Genomic DNA, 15323 nt, shown 5'->3' on the forward strand with positions numbered 1-15323 from the left:
ATTATTCTATGATTAATACTCAAAACACTACAGGTTTGGGATGTTCAAAATACTGGAGAACATAGTTTTTCCATATTGAAAGAACAGCTCCAATAACTGGCAGTGAACCATCATTTCAGCACTGTGGCTGCTCTGTTTTTCCTCACTGGTAGTGCTACAATGTTTTCTCCTGAACTCAGTTACATGCAGTACCTGATGAAGGAGCCATTGGGGCCAGTGATTGGATGCCGCACCATGTGCACGAGGTGCAGGGACGTCATTAAGGCACTTCCGTTAAGGAAAACTGAATTGTTGAGGAGCTGAACGATGAAATCACTGGTTCTATATTTGACAATGTTTTTGTGCATTTTGGAGTTAAAACAAAAACAGGCTGAAATAGTAGTGGTTTATGGAAATTCTATGCACAAGGGGAGGATTATAAATGTTCTTTGTGAAAGCTTTGGTGTAGAAATTTTACAAATGTTTTCTAGCAATCACTTAATTGCTTCAAAATATATGACTTTCCTGTGTTTTTAGCAAATATGTGAGAGTGTTAAGCAAAAACATTTGTGCAACAATTTGTGAGATTTTTACATTAGTTTTCTGGTGAAAGCATTAATGAATTCCCTTTTACCTTTTTGTCAGGGAAAAATATTATAAACATGCTGCAAACCCATATAGTATGGCTTACCTGTGTACCCCTGTTTTGAAACTACTAAAAATCGATTTGTTTTGGGGGTCTTGGTTGTGTACTTTCTGGTTGCTCAGAACTACAATTCCCAAAATACAATGCTTTTGTTCAGCGCTACATCACAGGCCTTTCACCATAATTAATCCCCATTCCTCGCACAGCACTTCTGCAAGTCTCTCCCCAGAGTTATTGCAGAACATGTAATTTCACAGCAGACTATTGCACAGTGCGGTTGCAGCACCTGCTGCATTCACTCCCTCTCTGCTCTTTCTGTAGTAACATGAGGTGGCATGATATACACACACCTTACTCTTCCTAAAGCTATGTTCCCACAACGTTTTTTAATGCCAAAAAACGGCTATTCAATTACAATGAAGGCCATCAATAAAGATCATGATCATTATATACAGCCATCATTATCAAACAACTGCCAACAACTGACACTGTGTGAACACAGCCTAAATGTCCCAGTAGATAGATCTATAGATATATGTACAACATGTTTATATGACTAGGTTATGACATCACTCAGGAGGCGGGGTTAGAGCTCAAAAACAAAATCCAGCCAGTAAACATGGCCTTAAAGGGCAAATTTTGGCAGATTTGAATGACACCATCTAAGGTCTTTAAAATGCTTATCCATAAATACTGTGAAAAACACCTAAGGGATAATATAAGAACAGCACAACTTAGTCCTGTAGAGCCTGTCCTATCTAAGCAACTAAAATTAGTAGACAAAGCCATTAAGGGCAACCATCTAAACTGCTCAGCCATGTTTTATTATAAACCCCTTTTAACTAGGACATGGACATAGCAAGAAATGTTCGCCGATGTTGAAAGAACCACAAGGCATAGGTCAAAAGTTAAACTGCACTGCAAATTGCAATTTAGCATTTGTTTCAGATTTAGCAAATGCTACTAATGAACGTGACCTTTAATAGAGTTCATATCCATAGAGATTAAGCCATTGCTGTATAATCATTTCACCTCTTTGAACTTTCCCATCTTTCTTTGCACTAAGCAAAGACTCAAATATTTATTACAAAGCGAAGAGATCAGGCCTTTTTTGGTGCTTTAATGTAAGTAATTAAACATTCTGTCCCTGCAGGCTGAGAACACAAATGATTTGTTCAATCTACAATTCATACTGACATAATGTATAAATTGGGTATGGAAAACAGGAATTGCCTTCTCTTTATTGTATCCAACATGGGCTTAAAGGAAACAGGGTAATGCTTGACAATGGTGTAGAAAAAGAACATATTATCCTATATTACCTCATCCAATTCCATCTCATCTGGGCTCTCCCAGGGTTTAATAAACTTTCCACGTGACTTTTTCAAAGGGACAATGACAATGTAATAGCCTCTGTAAAATAAAAATTGGAAATTAGAGCTTGTATAATGCAAAATGCCAAAAAAGAACCAAAGATACAAAGAGCAAAATAAATACATTTTCAGGTATAATTTTTAATTTGAATTTCTAAACAGGCCGGAACTGCTTTCACACTCATGACTTTATGAGTGAGATAGGAAGCATTTGCATGCTGCATGCATTATCATAAGTTAATTTGGTGAATTAATTACAGCATTGGTAGTTCTTCCGCTACACTACACCTTTAATGGCATCCTTTTGTATAAGGAACAATATTTCATACTACAGCGCAGACAGCTACTCATTAATTCTAAAATTAAGTCAACCATCACTGCAGCCAAGTACATGCCTACTAATGTTTATCAGTCTATTCACTGTTTACGCATCTTGCCTGTAGTCCACACATTCTCTAGATAGTAAGTGCGCCATATATAATTTGTGCCTATTTCCTATTAGACTTAAAAGCAAAAATATATTCTAGGAATTTAAATAAATATTAAATAAATATTATAAATATTATTATATTAACGACTTACAATAGTAATGTTACTGCAAAATTGCACAAATATTTAATACATCAGGCATTCCGCACTGCTGTCAAAATGGCTGTTGTGAGTCACTGGGGTTCACTTGGCACCATAAGTAAATAACGAATAGTGCATGCAGCAATGCATTGTAGTTAGCATTATAAACAAAAACAGACTGTTAGGGTGAACATAGTGTAATGTGTGATGTTCATAAAACACAAAGGGAGCATATATAGCACCTAGATAAACTAAGGCCTAATTTACCCCAATTTTTATTATAAGGTGAACTATTCTTATTTGAATTGAAAAAAATTGCACAGGCCAAAGAAAGACCCTTTTCAGCCAATAAAAAGACATCACAGAACCTAATTTCTTTTCACAATTAGAGAGGTTGGCCACGTTCTAGTAAAATTGTTCAGTGTGCAGTATTAGTAAATATTTTTACTGCACCTACTGACAATAGCTCCCTGTATGCTTTGTGGCATCATCCTCCAGGCTGTGCCATCTTGATCTGTATGCTGAATGGTGAGTCTGTCCATAAGATGGATGAGCCTGGAAGAGCATGTGACCATACCTCTCCCTCATTTTCCTCCACTGAGCCTGTATATGCCTAAGGAGGAAACAGAGGGAAAGGCATAATCCCATGTTCCTCTGTGCTCAGCCATCCCGGACAGGATCACTGTTCAGACATACAGAGCAGGGCAGCACAGCCTGTAGGAGACAAACATATTTTTGTGTAAGTTAAAAAAAATGGATGTTTTTTGATCTGTTATTTTTTTTTTTTTATAATGGAAGTCAATAAAAAAACGGATTAAAACAGATGCACACAAATGCATCCGGTATTCCATCAGTTTTTGCAAAAATGTATGAAAAAAATTATGGCAAAAATTTAGTTATCAGTGTAAAGTATCCGTTCTATGAATAAAAACGAATGGTGTTGTTTGCCATTCGTTTTGATCTGTTTCCTATTAACTTTATAAAAAAAAGGATCCAAAGGGATCAATCTTCCTTTTTATGTTTTGTAACGTACACAAACATGTGGCTGGCCATGTTTTTCTGTACGTTTTCCAAAACGGATACAGTGAAATGGATGTCAAAATCGTGATGTGAACCTAGCTTTATAGAAAAACATATTTAAAAAATAGCCAGCTTCTGTTTTGATAAAGTAGGTCTACAGTTTATAGTGAAGACACAACTGATTAGTGAGAAGAAGACTTACTTTATTTTTTCATTGGCAGGAACTTCAGGCAATTCCACAGTTATCATTCCATCTGAATTAGTCTTCCCAATAAAGACTGGTTTAGTCCGGAGAACATCTGGGGCAGTTTTTGCTGCCACCCTGTGCTGCAGGCCACCTGCACTATTTCCTCTATTAGTCAGGACAAAGGAGTATAAGGTTTCTGGTTTTAGATTGATAATGAGCTTCTGTGTGGCCCGTCCATCAACTTCAGCAGCCTTCTTCCCATCATCATACAAAATCTTAGGCAGAAAATATATGAAAAATCAGACATGTGAAGTGAAGTAAAACATAAAACCAGCATCTTTAGAGATTCACAATGAATAAAAGTAACACCACCTTTGGCCTAAATACAGTATAATTAAATAGGGGACACCAAAATATCAGTTTAGCTATGTAATTACGTGTAATAAGAATAATAGCTTTACTGCCTACAAACAGTATTTGTATTGACAAACCAATAGAATGTTCACTGGAAGTTATAGGATAGTAAATGCAGACACCATCATAATGTACAAAATAATCCGGCAGAATAAATAGTTCTACCTAAGGTAAAACCTTAGGGCCATATCACACTGAGGAATCACAGTTGAAACAGCGAGGAAAGTGTTTCGGATGGAACACTTTCCTCACAGAATCTGTGCAGGATTCCGTGAGAATTCTGCGCGGAATTCCGCAGGAACACTTTCCTCACTGTTTGGCTATGTTCACATGTTAAAAATGGAGAAAAAATGTCCGATTTCGCTATTTAAAAAAACGTCCGTTTTGCAAAAATTTAACTGACTTCAATGCAATTGCTTTGAAGTCAATGGGAAGACGGACGTCCTATGCACACAATGCATTGAAAAACTGAAGTTTTTGCCGCGGACGGCAAAATAATGAACATGAACATTATTTTCGGACATTTTTTGCAAATAGCGGGCATTTTGTATTAGTTGTTCACACACAGTTCTTCTATTGTCACCTTTCTTTCTCCGTTTTTACTATTAAATTCAATGGATTTTTCAATTAAGACACAACCAAAGGGCAATTAGTAACCCCAAACTAAGATAATGTGCAAACATCCGTCATTGCACTAAGGATATGCCAGGCTTCGAAAAACGTCTGTTATTTCAGACTCAAAATAACGGACGGCATTTTAAACGGAGCTGAAAAAAACGTTGTGTGAACATAGCCTTTCTGTGCTGATTCCTCAGGTGGAACCATCAATGGCGGAATTCCGCACTAATTAATTTTTCATTTAATAAAATTCATTTGCTCAATTCATTTTAATTGTATTCCACTAGTGGAATTTGCCGGAAAAATTAACATGTCAATTCTTCTGATCTGCCATGGAAAATTCTGCGTGGAAATTCCGCTGTGTGATGGTTCCGCTGCAGAGTGCAAATTCCATTGAACTATATTTTGTGGTGGAATTTTCAGTGAGGAATCAGCGCTCAGTATGAACTCAGTGCTGTCAAGCTTTAGTGAGCCTAGTATAGTATATACTATAAATCATATCACTTGCTGTTGATTTGCTGTTTTCATAGTCCTCACACATTTGTACAGATATTGATACAGATATCTCTTTATTAGTCTGCTTTCTAAAAATGATAGATTACTAATCTAGTCAGAAGAATAAAATGGAACGGGACTGGATTGTAGCACACGTGTGTTTTATAAAGAATTATAAAGCACAGATTTTCCATCAAATGTTAACTATTTGCATGAAATGAAGAGAAAGAACTTACTTTAAAAGGCAATGCGGAGTTGTAGTTTTCTGGAATCTCCCATGACAGTAATACTGATGTCTTCATCACAGCTTTTACATGAAAATTTTTTGCGAACACTGCTGGAAAAGTAAAAGAAAATGCATTTGCACTATTCTTTGGACTATTACACCTATCTGCCTGTGCACCATTCCATCTTAATTTTTGAAGGTCTAAGACGAGATGATGGAAAAACTGAATAAAGAAGGACCCTGTGCTCCGCTTTTCGTTGCTCCAGATGAATTTTTAGCTTACCTGAAAGTGATATGCAGGGACTAGCGAGACTAAACTCAACTGAGTGCTCTCAAAACACATTAAAATTCATGTACATTACCTTATCCAATAATAAAGTGAGTTGTGCCATCAGGATAGCAACCATTTCTGCACCCTGATTTCCCAAGAAAAGATATTCCTCTAAGGAGAAAGCCTTAAGTAGACAAATCCTACCTTGATCTACTGGCAGCGTCCTGAATTGGACACTTGGACTAAAAGGACCAGGACCCTTGCTGGTATGAGCACGTATTTTAACATCATAAAAGGTATCGGGTTTTAACGCAGTGAGAGTCACGGTTGTGTCAGCAGGAACAATAGGAACTTCAAATGGATTATATGGATTGTTGATATCTCTGTACAAGAGGGTGTATTTTATGATGACACCATTCCTTTCTGCTAGGATGGGAGGTTGCCAGGTTATTTGCACTGATGTTGAGGACATGCTGTCACAGTGAAGATTTTGAGGAAATCCAGTTGGTATCTCCTCTGGAATAGTAATTTCTTGGATGTTCTCTTCCCCAAAGCCCACTTTATTTCTGGCTGATAATTTAAAAAGGTAAGAGGCTCCTTTGTGGATTTCTTTGGCAGTAAAGTGGTCTTCTTTTTCTGAGAACTCTAGAGTGGTGAGAATGTCTATATCTTTGCGACCATACTTTAGACGATAACCCATGATTGGGCCAAAGGTTTCTACTGGTGGATACCACTGAACAAGAGCAGTGTTCATCTGAGTGTGGTTGATAACAAGACGAGGTCTACCTGGAACTGAAATAAAGACGCCATTTTAATGCTTTGCCTAATATTTGTAAGACTTATTTTTTTATGTGAATGACTGAATAGATTAGGTGTGTAGATGAAAATGCACATGACTGACGCTCACTGATGACCACAGATGTTTAAGACATTTTAGGGTAAAGACGTTAGTGCAAAAAAGTTGAATTTTTGAAAGTTTTTATCATATAGCTGTGGATGCCCTGATACCACTGCTGTTTCAACCTTCTTGCTATGCTAAAAGGAGAGTTCATGTGTATGGGGGATAAAAAAAAGATAGCTGTCAGTCAAATGAGTATTTAACAACAGCAACCTTATATGTATTTCTAACTTTAGTTTACGAATGCAGCACATATACAAAGGTGACTTGTGCTTCTAACATCTACGACTAAAACTACTCAAATCATAGAAAAACCTATAGCATTGTGTTCCCTTCTAAAGTGTGAACATTGAAAAACAAGGGTTAAAAAAAAACAAGGATATAATATTTGTAGTTATAATTACATGGACTTAGCCTGGGTTATTATTGTCATGATAATAGTTCCTTGGGTCCTAGAGGTTGTCCTAATCACATTTGCTATCTTAGTCCTTTTTCATAATCTGTGACCTGTAACAATTTATCTATTGGCCCTAGCCCTCAGTTGTATAGATGGTATTCTCTCTTATCTGGAGAAGCGAAAATACTGAAAAAAAGCTATGCTTAGAGAAAATAATTTCGAGTAGTATTCTTGTTTTGTGTTCTAACTATTATTAAAGCCAATGGAGCATAAGCAAACCGAGGAGAGTCCAAAGAAATGGAATAATAACTCCTTCAGGTTTCTGGTGAAGAGATTGCTAGAAGCTGTCACTAAATTATATATGTCATAAATTGCTTTTATTCTGGCGGCAGCCCTCACATTGATGACTATTTTTTTAACCTTGATTGGTGGTGCCTCTAAAGGAAATAAGAAATACAGCCAGAGTTCCAAAAGAATTGAATCAGAAGAGAGCTTGGCTTATTAAAAAGAAATAACCTCCTCTACCTGGCGGCAAAGTGAAGTGTGTATCCTTGATATTTTGAGCCTAGTGTGCAGTAAACTACATGTAGGTAGACCCTATTAAATAAAAAAAACAATGGAGATAAGCCACTTGTCTCTGTGCATCTAAACAATTGCACAATTACCAGTGACACTCAGTTATCTGCTTGCAATAAAATGTTTTACAAGGGGAAAAGAATGACTGAATGTACACAATATACTGTCTATCTTAAGATAGATGTTTTTATATAAGATATAAATGTTTTTATTTATTTTTTATTAGCAGATTATATTAAAGATGTAGCATTGTGGCAGTTCAATAACACTTGCTCTGCTGCCTAAAGGCAAGCCACACTGCTGTGTGGATGACGACTTGTACTCACTAGTCACTGCTCTGCACCCAGCCCAACAAGCATTAAATAAGAATTGAAACATAAACTGTATGCCTTGCCACTCAACACCTAAAAGAGAAGGGACACCTGTTTTAGACGGGAGTCCCTGTTCCTGTATGTAGTTTCCATGGCACCCTTTGCCAACAAAATAGGGTACTGTGGAAAGTATGTACAGGATCAACAGCAGTTGATTCTCCTTTACATGCTTCCCAATACATGAGAAAGACATGGCATGCAGCTTATCAAGTTGGCAGCTACTTCTGTAAATAATATTTAAAGGGGTACTTTGTTAATAATTTTTTTTTATATATTGCTCCCTTTTTTATACAACAGAATAAGAATGCTATTTTTGCCTCTGCACACTCTCCCACTGTCCTCCTATGGCATATCTAGGTCCCCCACTAAATGATCCAGCATATCAGCAATGACTGCTACAAAGAGTTCTACTTGAAAGGTGAGAACATTTGGCGAAGGACCAGAAGATGCCACAAGAGGGAGCATAATAAGGTAAGAATAGTATGTTTATTATGTTGTATAGAAGGGCAGAAATAAATAAAAAGTTTTTCATCGTTGGAGTACCCTTTTATGTATTTTACTGTTTAAGGCTAGGTTCACACTTTGTATCTGTGCGACTGTATTGCGGGCGGTAAATCATCGGCCGGATTTTTCCGGTTCATGCGTACGCTGGAAAGTATACAATATACGGCTGCAGAGTGCACACTATGTATGAATCTACGGCCCGATCGTAAACGGACCCGTAAAAAATGAACAAGACCATTGTTTGCGGCAGGAAATGCGGCCGTGGTTTGACAGGCGGTCCGTACGGAGTACTTCAAAAATAGCCGGCAATGATGCCGAATGCCGATGCCTCTAATAGTTAATATAATAAATTAATAAAACACATTTTCTTTGTAATAAAGTCCCTTTCGTTCTTCAATAATTTAATTCTAACGAATCCATCATTGTGCAATTAAATATACTGTTAAAATAAATATATATATAAATAAATGTATATTTATATATATATTTATTTTTTGACAGTATATTTAATTGCACGATAATGGATTCGTTAGAATTAAATTATTGAACAACGAAACTGATTTTATTTTAACGAAAATGTGTTTTATTAATTAAATATTAATTAGTACAGGAAGCTCCAGTAAGCCGTTAATTCATTTTGCCGGCAATAGAACATTCTGTACTAATCATCACTTTACTTTAATTAAAACATCAAATGTTTCTTCTAATTATGTTATAACAATAGCATTATTAGAAGAAACATTTAGAATTATATGTGCTCTCAGCTGATTGGCTGATCGGCTGAGCGCACATATAATTAGCGGGTCCGCAGCACAGTGACTTCATTGTGCTGCGTACCAGCGAAGAGACAACATCGGGGTGAGTATAGAGCTCTCCCCACCCCCTCCCCAGCACTGCACCCCTCCCGGCAAGGAAGGGGGGGTCACTTAACCCCTTCCTTGCTGGGATGGGTGCAGTCTGACATCAGTCTGGCCCCCAAGGAGTTAAGGGGGATGCAATACATCCTCCCTTAACCCCTTGGGGGCCAGACTGTAAGCAGCGATCTGTAAAAATGCTGCATACTGTAAGGAGCACAACACCGCTCACAATGATGGTGTGTTTTTTGTGTGTTTCTCCCTTTTTGTTTTTCAGATATCGGTATCCTTTGGATTACGTCGGATTCCGTGGACTACGTCGATGACCAGCGGTTGTTTGGTGTCTTTTTTTATAAAATGATCAATGAGGGGTGTGGGGGTGTTTTTATTTGTATAAAAAAATTTTTTAACTTGTGTCTTGTCTTTATTTCTTTACTTTATAGACTTAGTAGTGGAAGCCGTCTAATAGACGGAATCCATAACTAAGTCGGGGCCTAGTGTTAGCCGGTATAAAATGGCTAACACTAACCCCTCATTATTACCCCAGTACCCAATGCCACCAGGGGTACTGGGAAGAGCCGGGTGCCAGTGGTCCCGGAGCGTCAAAATTGGCGCTCCTGGACCGGGCGGCAGCAGGCTGGTAAGATTTAGGCTGGGGAGGGCCTAAACCAATGGCTCTTCCCACCCTGGTGTTACCAGGCTGCTGTCGTTTGGTTTTTAACCCGGCTGGTTATAAAAATTGGGGGGACCCTATGCGTTTTTTTTTAAATTAATAAATAATTAAAAAAAACGCATAGGGTCCCCCCAATTTTTATAACCAGCCGGGTTAAAAACCAAGCGACAGCAGCCTGGTAACACCAGGGTGGGAAGAGCCATTGGTTTAGGCCCTCCCCAGCCTAAATCTTACCAGCCTGCTGCCGCCCGGTCCAGGAGCGCCAATTTTGACGCTCCGGGACCACTGGCACCCGGCTCTTCCCAGTACCCCTGGTGGCATTGGGTACTGGGGTAATAATAGGGGGTTAGTGTTAGCCATTTTATACCGGCTAACACTAGGCCCCAACTTAGTAATGGATTCCGTCTATTAGACGGCTTCCACTACTAAGTCTATAAAGTAAAGAAATAAAGACAAGACACAAGTTAAAACATTTTTTTATTCAAATAAAAACACCCCCACACCCCTCATTGACCATTTTATTAAAAAAACAAAACACAACCGCTGGTCATCGACGTAGTCCACGGAATCCGACGTAATCCCCAGGATACCGATATCTGAAAAACAAAAAGGGAGAAACACACAAAAAACACACAAACAGGAGCACAACACCCATCATTTTGAGCGGTGTTGTGCTCCTTACAGTATGCAGCATCTTTACAGATCGCTGCTTACAGTCTGGCTCCCAAGGGGTTAAGGGAGGATGTATTGCATCCCCCTTAACCCCTTGGAGGCCAGACTGATGTCAGACTGCACCCATCCCAGCAAGGAAGGGGTTAAGTGACCCCCCTTCCTTGCTGGGAGGGGTGCAGTGCTGGGGAGGGGGTGGGGAGAGCTCTATACTCACCCCGATGTGTCCTCTTCGCTGGTCCGCAGCACAATGAAGTGACTGTACTGAGGACCGGCTCATTATATGTGCGCTCAGCCGATCAGCCAATCAGCTGAGCACACATATAATTCTAAATGTTTTTTCTAATAATGCTATTGTCATAACATAATTAGAAGAAACATTTGATGTTTTAATTAAAGTAAAGTGATGATTAGTACAGAATGCTCTATTGCCGGGAATATGAATTAACGGCTTATGGAGCTTCCTGTACTAATTAATATTTAATTAATAAAACACATTTTGGTTGAAATAAAATCAGTTTCGTTGTTCTATAATTTAATTCTAATGAATCCATCATTGTGCAATTAAATATACTGTCAAAAAATAAATATATATATATAAATATACATTTATTTATATATATATATTTATTTTAACAGTATATTTAATTGCAAAATGATGGAATTGTTTAAATTTAATTATTGAACAATAAAAGGGACTTTATTACAACGAAAATGTGTTTTATTTATTCAATATATTAACCATGAGAGGCATCGGCATTCGGCATACTGCAGAGGATCGCAAACCCCGGTAATAGCAATTCATGTAAACTGTTTCCCTGCTTTCCCAGATGCATCCAGAGATGTTTGCATCACTTTCTTAAGATTTTATTTGTTATTTTTAGTTGAACCAGATTTCCAAGTAAATGACCGTATGTTTTGAGCCGCATGTCTATTTTTTCCCACGGCCGCAATTTCACCCGCACATTTACAGCCCCATAAAAATTACAGCCGCACACATACAGAGTGTGAACCTAGCCTAAAGGGGTTTCTGTAAGAAGACAACCCCTTTAACAATGCTGTAAAAAGATCCTTTGACTGAAACAGATAACATTTCTTTGACTGTGAGAGTATAGAAATGTGTCAATGGGGAAAATTACCCATTTGCCATAAAATATGCAATTTGTAGAATTTATGAAAAGCTAAACCGTGACTATTTAATCTTCATTCACATTACAACTATCCAACATAAAATGTTCTTTTAAAACGTCATATAAGATATTGAGTATTTCAAATATGTATAATTAAAAAGATATCCTGTAGGTAAAGAGAATCTAAAAGGCAGTAGAATACAACGCCCTGATTTCAAACGCTTCAGGTTAATAGTCACTGGCAGCCACCTCTCATCTTCCATTTTAAGGGTGGCAATTTTATGGAGTAAAGCATTAAGAAAAAGAATGTGATCAAAAGATTCAATTAGTTACTGGCTCGGTGAGGCATAGTGTATGAGCTATGAAATGGATATCTGCATAAGTCATACACTTGTAAAAACATGATTGGATTGAGACAGAAAATTCTGGATTAGCAGAAATAATTTCCTAAGTACAAAAGCTCAATGAATTATGGGACATGTCAGAACGTATTTCCTTTACATTCCTTGACACTTCCTATAGGTGTGAGTAAAATACTGACATGAATCACATGGAGAAACTGAACATATGTTTCATCAATTAGGTATTTGCAGCTGGGGTGTTAGGCACATGCCTGACATTCCTTTATTCTGTCTGTACTGAGCATCTCTACGACCAGGAGCTTGCTTACTCATTGTACTAGATAAAATGCATGAATTATATAAAAAACACAGATCACATTTCATAGAACCCAGCCACCTGCTCAACAAATTGGGTTCATTCTGTCTGGGATGGTAAACAAGTACATACTATAGATCAATATGACTGATGGGTGTACTTTTTAATAGATGGAAAAGGTCTTAATGTGACAGCTGTGTCTGACAAGGATTAAGTACTAAGAGGATCACCTGCACCACTTGTAGTCACAACTTTCGGCTTGCTCCGAGCCCCGTCTCCTTTTGTGGTGTAAGCTGTCACAGTGATGGCATATGCTGTTTCAGGCTGCAGTCCAGAGATGATCATTTCCTGAAATTAAGTGCAGAAAAGGCAAAAAGTCAGCGAACCATTTCATACCTGAACTCACATTTATCTTCCTATTCCTCTTAGCTACACAAAAAAATACTTCTATTTCCTCCACTGTAAATATTAAGAAAGATGGTGTCTATATCCGCCTAACACTTCCTTTAACACATTATTGATATATATATATATATATATCTGTGTTTACACTGATGCCTATAGTGGATTTATATAAAGCTGTGAATGTTATTCTTATTTTGTGTTTTATGCTAAGTAGCATTTGCTATATTTATTAATGGATATATATGCAGACATTTAGATCTTTCTGTGTACAGTGTCAATCCTGTTGTCAAAGGTAGGGTAAAAACTAGAGGCTAAAGTTTACCTATGTACCTTTTTACGGTAAAATATCCCTTGACATTTGAAAAGAACTATTGACCCAACGTTATATGGAGCAGGGAGAAGCATGTGACTCTGCCCTTCTCTCCCTGGCTTGCTACTCTCCCCATTTTACTGCAGTAGAAATTACTATAGAATTTATCTCCAGCAGGGAGATAGGAAGTGCAGTGGGAAAGAGAGAAAAGTGCTCAGCCGCACACTTCTCCTGGCTCTCTAATGTACAATGTGGATCTGAATGCCCAGACTCTGTCTTTATGACATGTCAAAAAATATTTCAAATGACAGTGACACTTTAACCTGAAACTTATATTTTGTACTGATATTAAGTTTGCAACAGAAAGGGAGAAGGATTGGTCTTTTGAGAATGAAAATAAGAATAGAGAGCAACCGATGCTGTAGCTATGATCAAGTAACAGGCTGGGTTTTATAATAAAAAATGCAATACTCATCTGCCTGATCCCTCACTGATGCTAATCTGCTGATCCCCTGCTGATCGCCATTTCTTATTCTCATCTTGATACAGAGAAATACCCATTTAGTCAATCACTGGCCTCAGTCTCTTCCAGGGATTGGCTGAGTGGGCATTCCCTTGTGAAGGGACAAGACCAGCACGTGGGGATCTGGTGATTTCAAGAATTCAATCATCAAGGGATCAGAAGGGTGAGTAATGGCCATGAAAAAACAACAAGAGGTTAAAAGAGAAATGATAGCTCAGAATCAGCAATAAAGCTGAATAATGTACAGTAATAATAGAGTAGAAGGCTAGGTTCATATCTTAACATAATAAAAAAATAAATACTGGTGCTTATACACTGTGTGACTATGTCCCAAAAAAAACCAAGCCGCTAACTCGGTATCCACATCATAAATAATCGCAATAATGGAACTGTGATCCAACTTAAAGTTGCAAAATTATTTTTATATATAAATCTTGTACTCAAAAATGATACAAATAAAGTCTTTCACATAACAAACAAAAAGAAAGTCACCACAGTGTAACGGACAGGCAGACGCTGGATGGTATTCGCACCATGCTCCGGTGCACAGCAAGTCTCAGTCCTTACGAGGCTCTCACCCTCTGGGAAATGATGACGCAGAGACGTACGCTACGTTTCGAGGGAGGAGCCCTCTTTCTCAAGCGCTGATAGTAAGTGATCCCACCACCATATTTATACTAAATACGTAATGAATAACATGTCACTAAAAAAACAAAAGATAACAAATATCATTACACTTACTAAAAACATGGCTATAGCTATGTGCATATACTCTTATTTTATGAACTTACATAATTTTAGTTCTAATTCGCACTAATATAGCCAATTCCTACGTCATTTAAATAGATGAAGTATACTCTCAACATTCTGAAATACATATACAGCGCTCAGCTAGCCTTACTTTCATTGTCTACAAGAATACAGAGAAGTTACACATTTCGTTCAGTCCTTTGGGGGCCACACAATCTAGTGTATATATCCAATATGTTTCTTTTTGGAGTAGCTTTTTTCTCATATCAGCTTTACCTCCTAATGTAATTTCCTCCAGAATGACCCATTTGAGGTCAAATACTTTGTGTCTATGTTCGTGGAAATGTCTCGCCACTGTTGTTTCACCAAAACTTTTATTTGTGTCGCTTTCTATGGTCTGTTTTAATTTCTGTGTGTAGGTGCGAATTGCTGACCTATGTTCATTGATTCTAATGCGCACTTCTCGTGACGTCTGGCCTACATAAACAAGCCCACATGGGCATTTCAACATGTAAATCGCATTGCTGGTTCTGCATGTGAACATTCCCTTTAATATAATTTGATTCCCATTCTGTGGATGGCATATAGAGCCACCTTTTATTATGCTGTTACAATTCTGGCAGGATAAACAAGGGAAGGTGCCGTTTCTACACGATCTCATCTTCGTTTGCCTTGTCTTTATTGTTTTCCCAATATATATATACATATATATATGTATTTCAGAATGTTGAGAGTATACTTCATCTATTTAAATGACGTAGGAATTGGCTATATTAGTGCGAATTAGAACTAAAATTATGTAAGTTC

The 15323-nt window shown here is 37.7% G+C and overlaps 1 protein-coding gene across 9 annotated transcripts in view; it reads right to left on the bottom strand.

The window, feature by feature from the left end:
• The window catches only part of PTPRD (protein tyrosine phosphatase receptor type D), a 302382-nt gene that overhangs the window by 94084 nt on the left and 192975 nt on the right, over positions 1–15323 (bottom strand). For 5 of the 9 annotated variants that reach the window (XM_069961957.1, XM_069961951.1, XM_069961953.1 and 2 more), the window contains 5 exons: positions 12759–12876; positions 6004–6591; positions 5539–5639; positions 3791–4050; positions 1948–2038 (listed from right to left, as the gene is read on the bottom strand). In XM_069961957.1, coding sequence (XP_069818058.1) covers positions 1948–2038; positions 3791–4050; positions 5539–5639; positions 6004–6591; positions 12759–12876 — 1158 coding nt within the window. The remainder of the gene's footprint in view (positions 1–1947; positions 2039–3790; positions 4051–5538; positions 5640–6003; positions 6592–12758; positions 12877–15323) is intronic. The other 4 variants (XM_069961955.1, XM_069961952.1, XM_069961954.1 and 1 more) reach the window with 1 other exon arrangement.

The sequence above is a fragment of the Dendropsophus ebraccatus genome, chromosome 3 (genome assembly GCF_027789765.1).
Source record: "Dendropsophus ebraccatus isolate aDenEbr1 chromosome 3, aDenEbr1.pat, whole genome shotgun sequence".
In the NCBI taxonomy this organism is placed as follows: Eukaryota; Metazoa; Chordata; class Amphibia; order Anura; family Hylidae; genus Dendropsophus; species Dendropsophus ebraccatus.